This window comes from Chaetodon auriga, chromosome 24 (assembly GCF_051107435.1).
Source record: "Chaetodon auriga isolate fChaAug3 chromosome 24, fChaAug3.hap1, whole genome shotgun sequence".
NCBI lineage: Eukaryota > Metazoa > Chordata > Actinopteri > Chaetodontiformes > Chaetodontidae > Chaetodon > Chaetodon auriga.
Genome location: NC_135097.1, coordinates 15,814,106 through 15,835,208, shown reverse-complemented (window position 1 = coordinate 15,835,208; position 21,103 = coordinate 15,814,106). Strand labels below are relative to the sequence as shown.

At 41.7% G+C, this 21,103-nt stretch overlaps 2 protein-coding genes across 43 annotated transcripts in view; one reads left to right on the top strand and one right to left on the bottom strand.

The window, feature by feature from the left end:
* The window catches only part of ank2b (ankyrin 2b, neuronal), a 177,692-nt gene extending 160,733 nt beyond the window's left edge, over positions 1-16,959 (top strand). For all 20 annotated transcript variants that reach the window (XM_076724291.1, XM_076724289.1, XM_076724290.1 and 17 more), the window contains 4 exons: positions 12,293-12,376; positions 12,499-12,663; positions 13,516-13,704; positions 14,926-16,959. In XM_076724291.1, the coding sequence (XP_076580406.1) occupies positions 12,293-12,376; positions 12,499-12,663; positions 13,516-13,704; positions 14,926-14,940 (453 nt within the window). In that variant the 3' untranslated portion in view covers positions 14,941-16,959. The remainder of the gene's footprint in view (positions 1-12,292; positions 12,377-12,498; positions 12,664-13,515; positions 13,705-14,925) is intronic.
* Positions 16,960-19,374: 2,415 nt separating this feature from the next.
* camk2d1 (calcium/calmodulin-dependent protein kinase (CaM kinase) II delta 1) overlaps positions 19,375-21,103 on the bottom strand; it is a 74,596-nt gene continuing 72,867 nt past the window's right edge. For all 23 annotated transcript variants that reach the window (XM_076725148.1, XM_076725153.1, XM_076725158.1 and 20 more), the window contains one exon: positions 19,375-21,035. In XM_076725148.1, the coding sequence (XP_076581263.1) occupies positions 21,032-21,035 (4 nt within the window). In that variant the 3' untranslated portion in view covers positions 19,375-21,031. The remainder of the gene's footprint in view (positions 21,036-21,103) is intronic.

Genomic DNA, 21,103 nt, shown 5'->3' with positions numbered 1-21,103 from the left:
AGTTTGGCATATGGTGCAAAACATTGTAAGCTCATTTCACAAATTCATGACCCTCAGTATGTAGGAGAAACCTTCATGAGTAAAACAGGAATGTTTCAGATTGCTGGAGAAGCTGAAGAAGCTGAAGCTTCTTCTGAAGAAGAAGCTGCTGCTTTGCAATCCGAATATTACCAAAGATCCCTCTCACCAGATTCTGAGGCAGAATTTAAACCCATGTCACCACAACCACTGTTGGAGCTGGATGCACTTCGACCAGATTCCTCCCACTCAGGGAGATCTGTAGATAGGTGGCAAGCTTTAACACCAGATTCCCCTATTCCACAGTACTTTTCCTCTTTCTGTGGTTCCTCTCAAGTTTATCACAGATCAGTGTCAGCAGAGTCAGTATTGTCAGATCTGGATCTGGAGACTGATTTGAACGTTTCATTCATTCTTGAGGACAGACCAGCTTCTCCTGATTCAGTAGCATCTGTAAACATATACAGTACACTATCACCTGACTCACCTATTCCTGGGTTTAGACCATCTTTATCAGAATCTGTTACAATTGCTAGATTGGATCGGGGTTCATCACAAGAATCAATAACCTCTGATCTAGATTGCGTGTCCGTCTCTTCGCCATTATTATTCACTGAGAACAGACCTTCATCCCTAGATTCCATTGAAGAAAACAGGCCACTTTCACCTGAGTCACCTGTTCCTGTATTTGGACAGCCTTTGCCAGAAATTGTTTGGACAACACTGGAAAGATACTCATCACCTGTTTCAGTTTGTTCAGATTTAGAATATGGGGCTATGTCTCTGTCACAGTTGTCCCCTGAATTGAGACCATCCTCACCTGATTCAGTAGTTTCAGGGGATGACTACAGAGGTGACTCACCAATACAGGGATTTGAAATAGGGCTGCCTGAATCAATTATTACTCACAGATCACCTTCCCCTGAGTCAGTAGTTGAATTTGGGAAATCAAGTATAGACATAAGTATTTGCGAGCACATACCTGACTTTCCAGAATCACGAGTATCAGAGACCACAGAGATACAACTGGAGGGTAGTAGTAAAACGCTCTGTCCAAAGGCAATAAGTGTACCAGTATATAAACTTGTTTATGATGCTGATCTTTGGGAACTCATTTCGCAAATACGTGATCCTCACTATGTTGGGGAGACTTTTTGCAGTAAAACTGGTGTTTTTGAGTATGCTGGAACGAGAATTAAGTACGTTCTGGAGGATTCAGACATGAAAGAGGGAGAGTTAGAGGATGGTCTGAAGTTGGACATTGCAGATTCATCTGATGTAGGTGTTCTAAAAGCAATGCAAACAAAGCCTGAGGGGGGAGAGAGAACAGTGTTATCTGGTTCTAAGTCAGAATACAAGCCTTCATCACCATTAGAGTCTTTCAAAGACTTGTCTCCAGATCCCCCAGTTCCCCAGATTTCCTTTGAATTTGGTAACACTGGACAATCTCAGTCATATTCGCCAGAATCAGCAGTGTCAAAGGAGGAATCATGCATTTGCATGCCAGGGCTTTCCAACAAAAGCAGACCTTCATCACCTAGTTTAGCAACATCTATAGATGAAAACAGGGCATTATCACCTGATTCGCCTTTACCAGACCTACGACCTGCAGCACCTGAATCAGTTGCAGCTACTGTTGGGCATGGGTCCTCTTCACCAGTGTTTGTACTTTCAGATATCAAATATGAGTCATCAACTTCAGAGGCTCTTACAGACCAGAGAGCAGACTCATCTGAATCAGTTGTTTCCATGCTTGAAGAAAGGCAATCAGCTGCTGGTGCAACATTTGGAGCTCAAAAACTGATGTGTCAACTATATGATCCTCATTATGTAAGAGAAGCCTTGATAAGAAGAGCCGAAGTGTTTGAATATGTGGAGACTAGTAAAGAAAATGCCCCCCTTGATTCAGATGCAGAAGAGAAAGGTAGGCCAATGTCACCTGACTCAGAGGCAGATTATCGACCTCTCTCACCTGAGGCCCTGAAGTTACTGAGTGTTCTGAGGTCTGATTCCCAGGAGACAGGGAACTCGGTTGATGAATATAGACCTTTGTATCCAGATTCACCCATTCCCCAATTCTCTGTCTCACTTCCTGAAGCTCCACTGGAACATCACAGGGCACCATCTTCTGAACCCGTGTCAGATACAGAACTTGAGCCAATTGATGTTGCTGCTTTATCTACTGAGTCAAGGTTATCATCTCCTGAATCAGAGGGATCACTGAGCAAACATGGGACTCTCTCTCCTGACTCACCAGTGCCTGACTTTAGGCTGGAATTACAGACTTCTCTTGATTTAGTTTATGGACATAGTTCATCTTCACCAGAATCAGGTGTGTCTGATCTCGAGGAATCTTCAGAACTTTTTCCTCCAGAGTTTGGCATTCAAGACAGACCAGAGTCCCCTGATTCAATGATATTAGAAATTAACATGAGGACACTCTCACCAGAATCAATGACAGAATATAGGCCTATGTCACCTCAGTCACTGATGTTGATTGCAGAATTAGGAACATCATCTCCTGATTCAGCAACATCAGTTAATGAGTTTAGTACTTTAGCGTCAGATTCTCCTTTGCCACAGTTTGGGCAATATATGGAATCAACTGTGTTAGTTTCATGGAGCAGGTCATCATCATCTTTATCTGTTATGTCAGAGACTGAAAAGGATCCTCTGGACATGCAATTTACTGAGGTGCAAGGGAGATCCTTTACACATGATTCTGAAGATGAGTTCAGGGCACTTTCACCAGATTCACCCATACCTGACTTCGGACAGGTTATATCTCACCCAACCATTTCAACTGCTGAGTGCAGATCTACGTCACCTGAGTCAGTTTGTTATTCAGATATAGAGACTGAAGATTGGTCATTTGCATCAGTATCTGATGCTCATAGACCTCCATCCCCATCATCAGTAGCATCTGGAGATGAATGCCGGTCCCTGTCACCAGATTCACCTGTACCTCAATTCAGAGCAAGGGTATTTGAACGTTTTCCATCGTTTGTTGGGTTTAGATCAGTATCCCCTGAATCACCTACATCAGATGTTGAGTATGCATCTTTGATTAATTCACCATCCTGTAATGAATATAGATCATATTCTCCAGAGTCGTTAGAACTAGAAGTTGAAGAGAGACTGTCACCTGATTCAGAATCCGAGTATAGACCTTTCTCACCTGCATCACTGATGTTAATGTCAAATATCAGATCATCTTCTCCTGAATCAACTGGCTCTCTGAATAAATTTAGGCCAGACTCCCCGATTCCAGAGTTTAGACAGATGCTACAAGAGTCCTTACACACATACATGGAGTATAGATCCTCTTCACCAGAATCAGGGTTGTCAGAATTAGATGTGGAAACGGAATTACCTTTCTCGATGCTACTTGAGAACAGACGTTCATCCCCTGAGTCATTAGCATCACTCAGTAAATACAGCAGACTCTCACCTGATTCTCCCATACTTGAGTTCAGGCCAGCTTTGCCAGTTGTTAACACTTACAGGTCATTATCACCAGAATCAGTGACATCAGATGTAGAACTTGCTCCACTGATGTCACAGCTATTTGATATTGAGGGTAGGGCAAATTCTCCACAATCAGTCTTGTCTTTCTATGAAGACCGGTGTTTGCCCCCAGACTCTCCAGTACCTCAGTGCAACTACACTGAACCTCCCATGTCGACAGTAATGTGTAGATCTGCATCACCTGAATCAGTATATTCAGATGAGGATTTAGAGACAGATTTGTGTATTCCTTGGCTTTTTGAGGACAGAGCATCATCTCCTGGTTCACCTGCATCTGAAAATGAATTAAGACCTCTTTCTCCAGATTCACCCATTCCTGAATTTGCGCAGACAATACATGAGTCCACCATATCTCACATGGACCTTAGATCCAACTCGCCTGAGTCAGTGTTGTCAGACTTGGAAATGGAAATTGATTTATCTTTCCCAGTGATGATAGAAGACCGACCTTCATCTCACGAATCCTTAGGATCTCTGTGTAAACACGCAAGACTTTCCCCTGATTCCCCTGTTCCTGACTTCAGACAGGTTTTGCTAGAGACATATCCTGAGATTAACGCCTGTAGGTCTTCATCACCTGAATCTGAGGCTTCAGAAACAGAATATGCTCCTTTGATTTCACAGATGTTTGATTTTGAGGACAGAGCAGAATCCCATCAATCAGAGATGTCTGACACTGATCTTAGATGTTTGTCTCCTGACTCTCCACTACCCCAGTACACAATGAGTGCACTCACTATGTTAGGAGTAAGATACAGATCCACATCACCTGAATCAGTATATTCAGATGAGGATTTAGAGACAGATTTGTGTATTCCTTGGCTTTTTGAGGACAGAGCATCATCTCCTGGTTCACCTGCATCTGAAAATGAATTAAGACCTCTTTCTCCAGACTCACCCATTCCTGAATTTGCGCAGGCAATACATGAGTCCACCATATCTCACACGGACCTTAGATCCAACTCGCCTGAGTCAGTGTTGTCAGACTTGGAAATGGAAATTGATTTATCTTTCCCAGTGATGATAGAAGACCGACCTTCATCTCACGAGTCTTTAGGATCTCTGTGTAAATACACAAGGCTTTCCCCTGATTCCCCTGTTCCTGACTTCAGTCATGCTTTGCCAGAGACATGTCCTGAGTTTAATGCCTGTAGGTCTTCATCACCTGAATCTGAGGCTTCAGAAACAGAATATGCTCCTTTGATTTCACAGATGTTTGATTTTGAGGACAGAGCAGAATCCCACCAATCAGAGATGTCTGACACTGATCTTAGATGTTTGTCTCCTGACTCACCACTACCACAGTACACCATGAGTGCACTCACTATGTTAGGAGTAAGATACAGATCCACATCACCTGCATCAGTATATTCAGATGAGGATTTAGAGACAGATTTGTGCATTCCTTGGCTTTTTGAGGACAGAGCATCATCTCCTGGTTCACCTGCATCCAAAAATGAATTAAGACCTCTGTCACCAGACTCACCCGTTCCTGAATTTGCGCAGGCAATACATGAGTCCACCATATCTCACATGGACCTTAGATCCACTTCACCTGAGTCAGTGTTGTCAGACTTGGAAATGGAAATTGATTTATCTTTCCCAGTGATGATAGAAGACCGACCTTCATCTCACGAGTCCTTAGGATCTCTGTGTAAACACACAAGACTTCCCCCTGATTCCCCTGTTCCTGATTTCAGACATGCTTTGCCAGAGACATATCCTGAGTTTAATGCCTGTAGGTCTTCATCACCTGAATCTGAGGCTTCAGAAACAGAATATACTCCTTTGATTTCACAGATGTTTGATTTTGAGGACAGAGCAGAATCCCATCAATCAGAGGTGTCTTACACTGATCTTAGATGTTTGTCTCCTGACTCTCCACTACCCCAGTACACCATGAGTGCACCCACTATGTTAGGAGTAAGATACAGATCCACATCACCTGAATCAGTATATTCAGATGAGGATTTAGAGACAGATTTGTGTATTCCTTGGCTTTTTGAGGACAGAGCATCATCTCCTGGTTCACCTGCATCTGAAAATGAATTAAGACCTCTGTCACCAGACTCACCCGTTCCTGAATTTGCGCAGTCAATACATGAGTCCACCATATCTCACACGGACCTTAGATCCACTTCGCCTGAGTCAGTGTTGTCAGACTTGGAAATGGAAATTGATTTATCTTTCCCAGTGATGATAGAAGACCGACCTTCATCTCACGAGTCTTTAGGATCTCTGTGTAAATACACAAGACTTCCCCCTGATTCCCCTGTTCCTGACTTCAGTCATGCTTTGCTAGAGACATATCCTGAGTTTAATGCCTGTAGGTCTTCATCACCTGAATCTGAGGCTTCAGAAACAGAGTATGCTCCTTTGATTTCACAGGTGTTTGATTTTGAGGACAGAGCAGAATCCCATCAATCAGAGGTGTCTGACACTGATCTTAGATGTTTGTCTCCTGACTCTCCACTACCCCAGTACACCATGAGTGCACCCACTATGTTAGGAGTAAGATACAGATCCACATCACCTGAATCAGTATATTCAGATGAGGATTTAGAGACAGATTTGTGTATTCCTTGGCTTTTTGAGGACAGAGCATCATCTCCTGGTTCACCTGCATCCAAAAATGAATTAAGACCTCTGTCTCCAGACTCACCTATTCCTGAATTTACACAGGCAATACATGAGTCCACCATATCTCACATGAATTTAAGATCCACTTCGCCTGAGTCAGTGTTGTCAGATTTGGAAATGGAATTACCTCTAACAAAATTCTTGGAAAACAGATCATCATCATTTGAATCTCAAGCATCAATCAGACTTTCACTTGACTCACCTGTAGCTGACTTTATGCGTGAATTACCTGAAACTATATTTGGACATACATCAGCATCCCCTGAGTCAGCATGTTCAGATATAGAATACATCGTTATAAGCCTAGAATCATCAGTTTATGACAATAGACCCTCTTCACCTGGCTCAGGAGCATCTGATCAGGTTCTATCACCAGACTCACCCATACCTGAGTACACATCAGCAATGCCTGAATGTGGTATTGTGAATGTTGGATATAGAACACCCTCCTCTGAATCCATAGAATCAGATATTGAGTACGCTTTAAGTGAGTTTTTGACATCCATGAATTATGATGTTGAGGATAGACAGGATTCTCCAGAATCAGTTGAACCAGAAGTACAAGAGAGGCCGCTATCAGTTGAATCCCTGCCAGAATGCAAACCCTTATCACCTGTAGCATTGGCATTACTTGGAAATATTCGATCAGTATCTCCAGAATCTACTCTGTCGCTTGATGGACACAAGAGGTTATCTCCAGACTCACCTCTTCCTTGGTTTACACAAAATATCGTTGAGACAGCAGTAACACATTATAGGTGTTCATCCCCAGAATCAGTATTGTCAGATATGGAATTTGGCTTGGGTTCTTATGACATAGAAACCATTGACATGAGACCGCAATCACCTCAGTCAGATAGATCCAATCATGAATGTAAATCACTGCCTCCTGAATCACCATTACCTGATTTTACAAAGGAATTTGTAGAATTCGGCATGACTGGTAAGGACACATCACCTACTGAATTTTCAGATTCAGATGATTTGTCACAAACTTTAGATCTGTTTTGTCCAGAAGAGAGGTCAGCAACACCAGAGTCTATTGAATCAGATAACAACAAATTACTCTTGGCATTCAAATCATCAGTTCCTGAATTTAAAGTCCAAACTGTCAATGAAGCAACCATCGATAGTACTGTTGTATCAACAACAACTGCACCTCCCTCACCTGAGGAATCAGCCATCATGACAGCTGAATATAATCTGATTTATGATGCAGAGCTGTGGAAACTGATTTCTCATGTACGTGATCCTCAGTATGTGGGAGAAATGTTCAGCAGTAAAACAGGGTTTATGCAATTTGTTGGCAGCACAATAGATCATGAAATGAGTGTTCCAGTTGATGAACAAGATAATAAAGTAAAAGATGCAAATGAACAAGATGCCTTTACCACAGTACCACCTTCAGAGGTGACACAACCATTTACTACAACAGATACAGCCACAGCTGGTGATAGCTGTCTTTGCACTTTAAATGCACAAGCCATATCTAGCATATCTGTTTCAGAGTCACCTCCACCAATGATTGAACACATTTTGCCTTTGGGAGCAGCTCCATACAGACAACCTGAGTACAAATTCATAATACCTGCCCCTGAGGAACAGGCAGGAGAGTCTGATAATGATTGGGTGGTTATATCAATATCTGACGTAGAAGATGATGTATGCTATTCACCAGAATCTTGGACAGACTACAGACCCATGTCCTCTTCTTCAGTAATGGTGGTAGAAGCAAGAACATCATCACCAGAATCTGTAACATCAGTCAATGAGTTTAGACCACTCTCACCAGATTCCCCATTACCTCAGTTTACAATGGGATTGCCAGAATGCGTAACGTTCCTGAGATCAGCATCATCTTCACCCGAATCTTTAGCGTCAGATATAGATTATATGCCATTTGCAAATTTGGAATCTCAGTTTGCAGAATGCAGGCCATCATCTCCAGAATCTGCACTCTCACAAGATGATAATGAGAGAGATAGGCCATTGTCACCTCAGTCACTGCCTGAATACAGACCTATGTCACTTGAATCAGCTATGGCTGGCAAAAGGGCATCATCTCCAGAATCAATACCTGAGTTCAATGAGAACAGGTCACTGTCTCCAGACTCTCCCATCCCTCAGTTTACAGTGTCACTGGAAGAGTACACCACAACACACAGACCATCATCACCTGAATCAGATTCAGAGTGCGAATTTACAACCACATCATCGAGAATCTCTGAAATTGACAGACCATCCTCACCTGAATCTGTATCATCTGTCAGTGAGTTCAAAAAACTATCGCCTGACTCACCAGTACCTGAATTTATGAGAATATTGTCTTCTTACTTTATGGATGTAACTCATGTTGAAAGATCATCTTCACCAGTATCTCTGTCATCAGACTCTGAGTTTGTTGCTTTACCTATTGATTTTTGGATTGATGATAGCCCAAGACCACTAAGCCCTCAAACTGTTGAGTCAGAGGAGGAATTAGACTTTTGTTTTGATAGGACTGACGGGTATGTCTCTAAGGCAGAACTTTTGAGTCATGTGACATCTCCATTGTTTGATCAGTCTCCATCTTTATCTAACAAAAGACCATTGCTTCAAACTACTGATACAAAGTCGAAGGAAGGACATGTCAAGGATAGACAGCAAAACGTGACAGGACCAAAATCAGTTTTGTCATGTGATGAATGGATACAACATGAATCAGAAGCTGAAAGTATCTCAACTTTACAAACCGCTGTTTGTGAGGAAGACTCCCATAAAGACTTTCCTGTGAAGCCATCACCAGTTCAAGATGCAAAAAGAAAGATCTTCCACACCAGTGCTGGAGATCTTAAAAGCAAGGCAGCCTCACAGAGGGTAAGACTGAGAGCATGACAGTCAAGCGGAGACCCACTTATTTTGGATGAATCATTAACATGTCATTTGGATGGAGGAAATAACTCTGTGTGCTTTGATTTGATGACTATTAACAAAACGGAGTCCAGTTAATTGCTTGAATGCAGAATTTGTCCAGAATGTGCTGGGAATGTTAAAATACTTTTTGCTCTTCCTTCAGTTGTGATTCATTTGTCTGATGATAAGGTGCTTTTAACATTGCATGTCATGGCTTCACATATATTGTTCTAAGCTTAATGATGTTGGCGGGATGGAAAATAATCTGTAACTGCACGGTAATGTGATGCTAACTTTGAAAAATGTTCAGGTCAGTTTAATGGTGTATAGCATAACAACCTGTACACTGATTTTTTTTTATTTATTTTTGGTGAACTTATTTAGTGATATTCATTTACAGGCTCCAGAGGAAAAAGAGTTTCACACAGACGTTGAGGTGCAAAGCAAACTGTTGTCTGCTACAACAGTGACACAAGATGCCAGTAAAATAGTCACTGATGACAAGCCGATGAAATCAGTTCCCCTACAGCTACCTGACCAGAATTCATACACAACCCACAGAACTGTTACTCCAGTTCTACCTGCATCAGAGAAGACATCTTGTCTAAAATCAGACAGATCATATGGGCGCTCAGAATGGGAGTTGTCCCCCAAGAAAGCACAATCCAGTGAGCTTTTTTCACCAATGTCAACTCAGTTTTTGGTGCCACCAGATTATGAAGCAGTGTTTTCAGGACATCAAACTCTGAGAGTTTCTGAATGTGACCAAGCCTCTTTGAATGATTTGAGTCCAGTATCTCCAGTGTTCAGTGACTCCATTTCAGTTCAGGTTGTGATGGATGCCTCCACCAAGGGAGAATCTGAAAATGCTGAAGTTTTTGAGTTTTCCCCAGATTTTAACAGAATCCTCTCAGAATTTGAGAAAACAGTCTCTGAATTTGAATCAGATGATCCAAAGGTCCTACCAAAGGATCTCAGTAAGAGATTGGAATCTCCACAGCACTCTGACTCGGATATGGAATTCTTTGACTGTCGACAAGCCTTCTCTGACATCTCTGAACCAGAAGAAGTGAAACTGAAACATGAAATTAGCTATCATATCTCTGAGCCCCCATCCCCAATGCCTGGGAGTAGCCCTGATATCGGCTTCCTGAAAGAGAGCCCTCAGTACACCGCTCACCCTTACCTCCAAGTGGAAGAGTACAAGCGCTTCTCTTCTGGCAGTGAAAGTCTTGGTGAATTTGCTTATGATTCAGAGGGCTCAAGGGAGTGTCGAACAGATGGCAACCTCCCTGTGTGTGAGGAGCTTCCTTCCAGAGATCAGGCAGGGTATCACGATGATGACGACTCCCTGGGAAGGGTAAGAGGTTGAGCATGAGCACAATGCTGCACTGGCTGGTGTCTTGCCTGGCCAGGCTGGTTGCTGTGGTGCTGCATTCGACTCAGAAGATTAAATACACAAGTTTGCACTTGATCAACAAAATAAGGCTAATGAGTGCTTTTGTGTGCATGGGTGTCTAAACTTTTAGGAATATAACAAAAATATAACAAATGTGATGAGTTGAATATTCAATATTGCATCATCAGTGACTGAAAAAATTGGTGGTGTGATGCATTTGTAGTTCCTCATTTTGAGTCAGCAATGGTGACATTTATAACCTGCTGTAAAGAATTGATTCTATAACATAATAACTCTTTGTTCACATTTGCACCTGTTTGCATTCTTTGAATTCTGCTTGGTGTTCCCTTCAGTGTGCGAAATACCCTTTGACAATTGGTCCCATGTTGTGCATGTTACATATTGGAGAAGCACCTACTACTGCTACACTGTAAACAAAAATTCCAGTATATTTCAATCTTGTGTATTTCCCATAAATATGACCATTATGACTTTTTGGGTTACACTAAATGCACTCACCACCCTATGTGGAGGAACCAATGTTTACATGCATAGGGGTCTACATCTAGGGACATTTGTTGGGGCATGCCCTGTACTCACAAAGCTGAGCAATGGAACCAACCCATTACACTATTTCTAAATCAATTCTGACTCTCAACCTGACCCCTGATGAAATATGATTCAAGCTGGCTGCCAGGCAGTACAGGCAAGATTTGTGATGCTCCTCACATTTCAGCATTTCCAAATTCCAACAGTCTTCACAGTATAGATCCAGGTTTGGTCATTTTGAGGGTGACTTCCAGTCTTCATTTTGGGGTTGTGGGATTCTCTGTATTTCGCACACTGGTTCCCATCCATGCATGTTTTTTTTTTTCATTTGACAGTTTTTGCACAACTGTGCCTTCTCTTCATCTCACTTCACTATTGTGTACAGCCATAAAAGTTTTAATTTTTCTCCCTCATTCCATTTTTTCCATTCCAATACCTAACATGAACATAAGAGTGAGGTCAAGGGAAAAGAAGGAACAGCTACTGTCTGCAGGAGTGTGCTGTAGTAACGCTGTACAGACCTGATATATTGACCCATGCTGGTTGTGTGCCATCTCTCAGGAGATAGCAGAGGAACTAGGGTTGCTGTCCTCTGATAGCTCAGAGGAGGAGGTGTTGACCACCAGGGTGGTCCGGCGCAGAATTATCATTCAGGTAAACAAGCATGACGCAGCTGTGCCGCCCCTGTGCTTTGTGGAGTGGTGCAGGGTTAGTGGGTAGGACTGGACTTGATTTATCGGCTTTCTTCCCCACACGTACATTTGCTTAGCACAAAAGTTACTTTCTGCAATACGGCAGTAAAATTTGAAAGAGTGGAGGAGGACCTCGAAACAACATTTGTTTTTGTTATTTTTAGTTTCTGCATACTCACTTTCTTTTAGTTTTTTCATGTCTGTGTCATTTTGTTTTGTAATAAAATGCTAATTATTCATTATTGTAAAATTAAAGCCACAATGTATAGATGTTTATTTGATCATATTTATTGATTTTTGACATTGGAGCCCCCTAGTGGTAGTGTCAATAAAGAAACTGAATTGTTTCAGTTTTTTACAAAGCAACTTATGCCAGTGTTTTAAAAGAAAAAATCTATACATAGAGGCTTTAAAATGTTTAAACTGAACTGTAAACTGTAAACGTGGTGTGGATCGTGTCTGGGTGATTTACATCATATCTTGCTTGAAATACTCTCTCTGCTGCAAATGTTGTTGATTGATCCCCTCTTTGCAGTGAGGCGTGAATTGACATGATGTGTTTTGTCTTTTATAGGCAGATAACCTCCCCGATATCCCATCACAGACTGTCACAGAGGAGAAGTACACAGATGAGGATGGCAACATGGTAGTTAAGAAAGTAAGGGAACACTGCAAGACGCGAACAACATTAAATTATCCAAAATTCACACTTAAAATCTACAATAAAAAATGTTAACCGGGTAAGTTTTTACAGCAAAGTCTCTCTGTTTTGTCCACCAGATCACACGGAAGGTGATTCGTAAATATGTGTCAGCTGATGGCATGGAGACACAGGAAGTGACCATTGAGGGCTCTCACCAGGAGACAGTGCAAATTGAGGAGGGAGACACTGTCTCCAGAGTGGTAAAGAGAACTGTGCTTCACAGTGAGGGAGATCAGAAAGAGGTCAGTGTAATCTACCAGCTATTATCATTTGATTTTATAGCAGCAGCGCTTAAATCATACTGTGTTATATTACTGTGTTTCCATGTGACTATATGATCTTAAGAATCTTAAGAATGAAATTATTTTGTTGTTATTAATGGCTATCTAACCCGCTGTTGTTCATTGCATCTTTGAGACTGCACTTGGTATTTTTTTATATTTGGTCATGAAGGGAGTTCTTTGCCTGCATCCAGGAGTTGTATGAAGTCCGTAAATGCTGACTTCTGACTCAAAAAAATGTGATGCTGTGGCTAGAACACCGAGATGCACTTCACCTGTAACACAATGAAACTGCATCCATTAAAAATACCAGCGAATATACAGTAGAGACACTCATTCATTTGAAAGGTAAAACCAAAGCATGTTTAGTTGTCAAACTTCTACACGAACTAGCTAGCTAATGTTGCTAACTATCATTACTATTTCAAGGGGAAATTATGTTACGTTGCTCTGAGGACATTTTATAGGTGTGCATGCATTTATGAATGAAATGCAGCATTCATAAAAAAAATAAGTGGAATGTTCAATGTTCAATTCAACATCTCATTTTATTCAGGTGATTAAGTCTTAAGTTCTCTGTTAAGTGTAATTTATTGAGGCAAATGTTGCCTCACCAACAATTAGAATCTTGCTATTGCTGGCTTCATCATTAATTAGCAAGGCTAAGAGTCTATATCCATGCTTGCAGTTCTGGTTGCACAGCCAACATCCTCACAGTGACAATGCTAACATGCCGATGTTTAGCATTTATAATGTTTGTCATGTTTACTTACTTGTTTACTGTGCCTTGACGTGCGGCCATCATTCCTCCAGCTGACCTTCTCGGAGCCCCTGGCCCTCGGTGCCGCCACAGCATCAGAATTTGAGGTGGAACCAGTGCAAGGTCGAAAGGTCAGCAAGGTTGTCAAGACAACGGTGGTGAGAGGCGAGAGGATGGAGAAGCAGACGGGAGACCCCTCACTGGCTGCAGATCTCCCCTCAGCCAGAGAAGACTTTGAGAAGGTCAGTATGTCCAAACTAGAGAAAACGTGAATGATTCTGTCAAGAGGACTCATTTCAGTCATGCTTCCACCACATGCTAACACATTTTTTTTCTTTTAGAACTTGCCAGTAACTACTGTTGACTTTATCTGGACTTTCCAGTGTTTGTCTTTCCTGTCTCATACTTTCTTCCCCCCTCCAGGCACTGAGTTATGCTGGAGGCTTTGGGAAAGTGATCCTGCCTCATGTAGTAGAGAAAGAGATTGTGCAGGACGACGGTTCTGTGGTTAAAAGGTTGGACTGCAGCATGGGAGTGTATAGAAATGACCCCAAAGACACTGAGAGGTTATTTAGCAGAGGAACATGAAAGCATGGTGTGACTGCACTCTAACCATTCATTCATTCATTCATTCATTCATTCATTCATTCATTCATTCATTCAGGTCAAACACTGATTGACTGTTTGACTTGCACTTTGCAGGGTGATCAAAGGAAATTGAGTTTCGTTGCTGTGCAACAAGTCCCAGCTTCACTGTGTTATCTTATCCACTCAAAGCTTTCACGCAAACTGTTATAAACTTCCATTAGAAGTTGCAGATCTACTTCTTGGTTAAACACTAATCACGTTAGATATGATCAAGTTGATTAACGTGCATCCATTAACTCCAGTATAAGGTTACTGTAGCATGGAAACATACCAGTGGGTTGGGAGTTAGCATGGAGAGAAGAGGGCAAGTATGGAAATCTGCAGCTGCCAATATTAAAATGGAAGTATTTAATCAAAACTAAAAGTTCCTTTTCTCTTTGAGTGCACGTTTATCCTCATGGATAGATAAAGCACTGCAACTGGCTTCCACACGTGCTGCATAGAGGCATCACAAGTTGGGGCTGCACTCACTGCATCATCGAGGTGGATCTCATTACAGCCAAGAACCTAGCAGGACTCTGCTGAGCATCTGTGCAGACCCTGTCACAGAGCGGCCGGCCATTCTAGCTGACGATGCACGAAAAAAAAAATCTGAAATTTGTGTGACATCATGTGAATGGAGCATGAATTTTCGATTTAATGATTTAGTTCTAATATTGGCAGCGCTGGACTTCACAGTCAGGCATAGTGATGGCTGTAATGTGGACCATTTAACCTGTAAGAGAGTGAACATGGGGGTGACCAGCGTGACCATGCGTAAACATGGCCAGTCAAGCCTGGAAGTGCTCTAACGCTTCTTTTTTATGCTCCTGCAGAAGCCAGATGCGTAAGTCGCGAACCCAGAAGAGGACTGTGGTGAGGGATGCCCTGGGGAAGCACGTGCACCTGGAGCGTCTGGACGACACCCCGGAGGCCCTGCAGCCCGACGCCCTGCAGCAGCACCTGCACCTACTGCTCCAACGCTACTGTGAGGACGAGGAGGAGGAGGAGGAGGAGGAGGAGGAGGAAAGAGACGAGAAGGAGGAGAACTTTGACTGAGCAGCTGCTTCCACTGATCCTCTCCCTACATCTTCCACTGAAGCCTTTGGTGACATACTATGCTTCTTCAGATCGAGACGCTCCAGATCCCCTTCTTGTCGTCCTCGCCGATCACTGGATCTAATTTTTTTTCTCTCTTCCTCTTTTTTGTCAAATAATGGAACAGTATTTCTGTGCTTTAACACTCTTCCTTCCTTCACGTTGTGCTTCATTTGCTCTTTTTGTGACCAAAGATAGCTCCCTCCTCTTTTGTCAGATGACGGGTTTTGTTTTTAACCTTTTTTGGCTGCTGTGGTGTGACTGACGCACCAAAGGTGGATCAGAGTCGAAGGGGGCATCTCGGACGTTTCACCTCACGCACGGGCCTCTTCTTGAAGAACTCTTGTAAACATTTGTACATAAAGGAGATTAGAAGAAAAAAAAAAAAAAAAAATCACGCTTGGACTGGGGGAAAAAAAATCTAAGCATTTAATACATTAGCCCACCTAAACCTGCTGTACATGCACCGATTCAGCTGGAGAATGGCCACCGTACAGATGAGATTAATGTTACATAGAGAATACGTTGGGAGGAGTGAATGTGTGTATCATCATGCACTCTTTATACAGCCAAACATGACCCCGCTGATCTGTTTACTAAAGCTGTGTGATCACACCCTTTGTCACCCCATGATGCATCTGCCCTTTCTTTGTTTGTGTGTCCGTCCTTCTAATGTGTGTCGTGCATTCACATGTTATCTGTCACAGAGCTGCCGCCTCTGTGTGTATATACAGTGTGTTTATAGAGCTGCAGATCGAGCACTTACCCCGCTGTCCTCGAAGCCCCCGTCGTCCGTTTCGCCCTCCACCTTCTTCACACGTGCTGCTTCTCCTCACCTCAAACTGCAGCCGCGCTCATAGAACTGTCCTCCATCAAGCCTTTTAAAGGATAAGGCTGCTTATATTTCGCTTCTTGTCAACAAATCCCACGTGCAGAGCCAAACCAACAAGTCATGGATCCTAATAAGATTTACTGTGTATCTTATTCTTCTGTGCCATAGAGCTCCACTGTTGAAAAGCTATAAAAAACACATCATGGCTTGTTTCTTCATTCATGTTTCTTCATGGCCATGAACATATTTAGCTCAAATTAGTGCTCATGTTAACTTAAAGGTGTCTTCCGTAGCTCTGGGGGAGCAGTAACTCTGATGATGTCATAGTGATGTCACCAGGGTTATCTCCACTTTGGCTTGGAGAGCTGGAAGCGTGTTTGAAAGCAGGGATTTGTCAGGCAGGGAGGTTCTAATGATGCTTACATGGTGGGAAATGTAGGATTTAGGATCTTTGCTGTTTGCCTCACACTAAGGACTAGAAGTCAGGAGATGTCAGCCTCTGCTGCTTCAGTTTTCTTTTAAAATCCTCTCCAACGACTTTTTAAGGTCACCTTTTCATAATTTTCTAGTTCTGTTTTGTCCTACGTCATTGCTCATATCATGGAGGATAGAAGAGGTCTTAGCATGGCATTGCTGCCTGTCTTTAGCCAGTTATCATATTTTAATTGTCTGTTTTTAATTTCTTTGTGTGTTGGGAAGAATTTTGATATGAGTTTTAATTGTATGATTTCCAGTTTTCCCTGAAACATGTAGAATACGTCATTATTTCTGCTAATTCTGAGGCTTTCTCATTTCTCATAATGTCATTGTGCAATAATGAAACAAATGCAGTTAAACGCACTTGTTTGGCTCTGTTGACTGCTGTAATTTACTATTAGTCAATCCACATTAGAGCACAATCTGCAGTTAAGATGTTTCAGGAAGTGACTGAGCCTTTTTTAAAAAAAAAATCTAACTTTATATTTATGAGCTGTTTTTACAGATTTCTGTCTCCAGGAGGAAACAGTGGACGTGGGGCTCTGAGTGGGACGGAAGTCAGAATTAGCGAGAGAGGGATTATCACATGGTTGGTTTTAGTCTTTCATGGGGTTTGTTAACAATAATAAGAATAACCGCTGACTTATCCTTTAAGTTTTTAGACGCCGCACATAACGTAGAGATGCTTTGCTTCAATCGCTGTTGCTTATTTGACTTTTTCTTATCACTGCTATCAAAAGACTGACACAGCTTCAAATCCGATGGCCGACTTCCACTGACTTCACTTCTCATATACGTATTTCCTTATTTATTTGCCGTCAAATTTGTGATCCCTGTGTGCTCCAGCTGATAGAAGCTGAGAGTGGTGTGTGTGTGTTTGGGTGTGTGTTTGGGTGTGTGTTTGGGTGTGTGTTTGAATGTGTTCTGAAGCTAAAAGTACTTTTTTTTTTTTGCCATGGTAGACAAACAGGATTTTGATTGGAGAGCTGGCTGAATTGTGTACAGACTGATAAAGTATGTTTTGTGTTGATCTACAGTTGAGACTTTATGTAACAATACGATCCTCACGTTGCCATTTACTTTGAGTGTGATCCAATGGAAGAATAAAAGAAATGTCCAAAAGAGACAGTTGATTTGATAATTGAGCATCTTGTTTCCATGGTGATAACAATATATACATATTTACAGTGCAAATATCTTTGCGGGCATGTATGACTTTATCAAATTATTACTAAAAATAAACCTGAAACGCTAACAAGGCATAGCAGCCGCAGTGTGTACATGGCAGAATAATAAAACTGTACATGTGTCAAATCTGAAGTGATGTCGTTCTTTCCAACAGCAGCTGGAAGGAGTAAAAACAGCCGGTGCTGACTTCCAGAGACTGGACTCGCTGTCATTCTCGCTCACTGTTACCCTGAATTTATGAAGTTTGCATCGAAGGCAAATGGCCATATAAAAAGAAGGTCTCAACAGAGGCAGAGGAGGTTATGATGAGGTTAGGGTTAGCTAATATTATGCTAACTGAATGCTCACAAAACATTGGCAAATCATGCATAATTAACTGGTATGTAGGAAAGTGAATGAATGTTAGCCTACCCATGTGTCTGACTGTACGCTGTGACATTTCCTGTTTTGAATTGTGATCAACGTGAAGTGTGTTTTGCGTTTGCACAGCAGTTCTTTTGGACACCGCAAACAGCCAGAGGATGACACTCTCGGCCTAGAAGATAACAGCACCCTTATGATAAGATCCTGAGTAAGTATCATTGTGTCTCACTGTTTAACACATGTTTTAGCCCACATAAGAAGTAAAATCCAAAAATGGGCAAAGAGGTGGAGTGTGAGGCCTAGCAGCTAGCTGTCACTCACAGCGGCCATGCACTCCGACCCGGAGCTTCCCTGTTCATGAAACTGTGTCGGCTGCAGCTAAATGTTTGCTCTCTTGTGATTGTGTCAGCTCAGAGCAGTTGGTTGGCAGAGGTGCACCCTCCAGCATATTATACATACACAGTGTGGATTTGCCTTCATGACTAAATTCTCTGGCACAGATTTCAGATTTATATAGCAAGGTTGTTGTTCTCGTACAGCAGCTGATGGAGTAACTCCATAAAACCAAATTTAGAGATGCTAACTGTTGTTTTTCTTACATCAGACAGCAATGTTGTAATGATTCTGAACTGGTATTTGCAGTATCCTTACCTCTGTAAATCTGTTTTCATTTTTTTCTGAAAATTTGGAAAATGTAACCACTTCAGGCCTTGAACAGTTACAATCTGGTGGAAAATCACTGGTTTATCTTTAGCAATCAGTCATATTTTGTACGATTATCATATGATTTTTAAATGTAAAATCTTAAATCTAAAAAGTAACTAGTAACTATAGCTGCCAGATAAAAGGAGTGAAAAATACAGTATTTCTGTTGGAAATGTAGTGGAGTACAATTATAAAGTAACATAAAATAGAAATACTCCCAAGAAGTAGAAATACCACAGAATTGTACAGTATTTAATCCAGTGGTTGAAGGGAGTTGGCAGCAGCATGATCATACAGGATGTCTCCATAATTCAAAGCAGACAGATTGTGTGATGGTTTTCCTGTTTTCAAGGAAACTGTCAGAATCCAATTTGATTTTTTAGTGGAGGCCAGATTTGTAGTAGAGCCAAAGGCACATGAGATGGTATCATCAGTGGAATACATTGCAGTGCTGATTTGGAAAATAAATATATGTATAGAGTAAATAACAGAGGGCCTAGTATTGATCCTTGTTGGACACCTTTATTAATGGCCTTCAGCCTTCCACAACGATATTAACACAGTTAAATCGGCAGCAGTTAGAACAGCAGGAAAAGACAAAATGAAACAAGAGCAAACCAAGTCATTTGGCATAAATCACACGTTTTATTTGATATTTCTTAAACATACATCAGGCTTGTCCCGTCATGGTAAAATTATACACCAGAGTCCCCTCGGGAATTTCAACGCATCTTAGAAAGATAGAACCAAAGTGTGATGTGTGAGGGACGAATGTGATTAAACCAAAGAATACAAACGGTTTTCTTAACAAAAAAAAAAAAATATATATATATATCTCAATACGCTGAACACAGACGTTCTCACCAGTGGACACCCTGTGACTGCTTCCCTTCCCTGTGCTTTGATCCTGGAATTAAATCTCCCATTTGTGTTTTTTTCCAGTGACATTTCACAACATCCTAATCTGAAGTGATCCTGTAAGTGATCCAAACGATCCCCTTTCCCTTTAGGTCAATAGTGGCACTAAAATAACACCATAGAGTAACAGAAGGAGAACGAGAATAGTGACGTAAAGCTTGGCAATTCTGGCTAATAATTCAATTCCTCTTGGCAAGAACGAATGGGACGTTTAATTCCAGCACTGAGATCAAGTCGCAGCTGAATTCGGCATTCCTGTCAGTGTCAACATCACGGCTCTGCTTTAGTTTTGTTCACTGTAAAACAAGGTGCTGGAAAACATTAGCGCACACCAGTCTGAGGGAGGATGGAGGAAGGGGTCACCGGTGAAGGTTAAAAGGGCTTAGAGGAGAGCAATAAGAACGAGAAGTGGAGGGACGAGCATCAATGTCACGATATAAAAAGTAAACAACAAAATAAACTGATAAAATTCACATAATTAGCTCCTTACTGTACGAAAATATGACTGGAAAGAGAATGGCCTTAGAGAGTTCTATGTAGCTCTATAGTTTACATTCTATCATGAGACTCTTCTCACGTGCTGCTCTGTGAAGACGCTGGTCCAAACCGACAAAGTAAAACATCGTCTCGTTGAGTTTCCCTTTTAAACATGTACTTTAAATTCCTAGTAAACACACTTGGCGCCGACGGCAAACCAGATTTGTAAAATGAGCCCACTCAGTTCACACATGTATGGATACTGCTAAAGATTAAGTTAAGAGAGCGATTTACAATAATTACCAAAACCTATACATCACCAAAACCAAAGCAAGCGTGTGCCTGAGCTTGAATAGATGGCAATTCTGAAAAGATACATGAGTAAAAAGCAGATATGTGATATATTGGTCATTGTGCCCAAAGGCAAAAACATCACAACAGCTCATGAGTCCTCAATATGTGCAATATTACAATGAAAAACTGTCACTACATGATGACTGGAAGTTTCACATATTTCACCAGCCCGTTAAAAATCAATCAGGTGGAACGACTGGGTCCTCTGACGACCTCTTCTATTTAAAACATACTGATCTAAAAAAAAAAAAAAAAAAAAACCTCAACAATAAAACATGCTGCAGATGGTAATGAACACCACGCACTCTCAAAAATGTTATTGTCAAGACTGGAAGTTTTCTCCCTCCTTTTGTTTTCTACGATAATCATCAGTCCAGCAGCGACAATATGTAAACAACACACTGAGAGGGCGGAGCTCTAGCTATCGTGGGCAGGGATTGGCTGAGGGGGTCTGATGGACACTTGGTAGGCAGGGTCTGTTCAGCTGACTGCTGTAGGCTGGAGGGTGTTTGTCGTCCACGATCGTCCTCTTAACTGAAACACAAAGCACGTGGATTCATGAGTGGATCAAAACTCCTTCCAGAAAATCACTTCATCTTTTC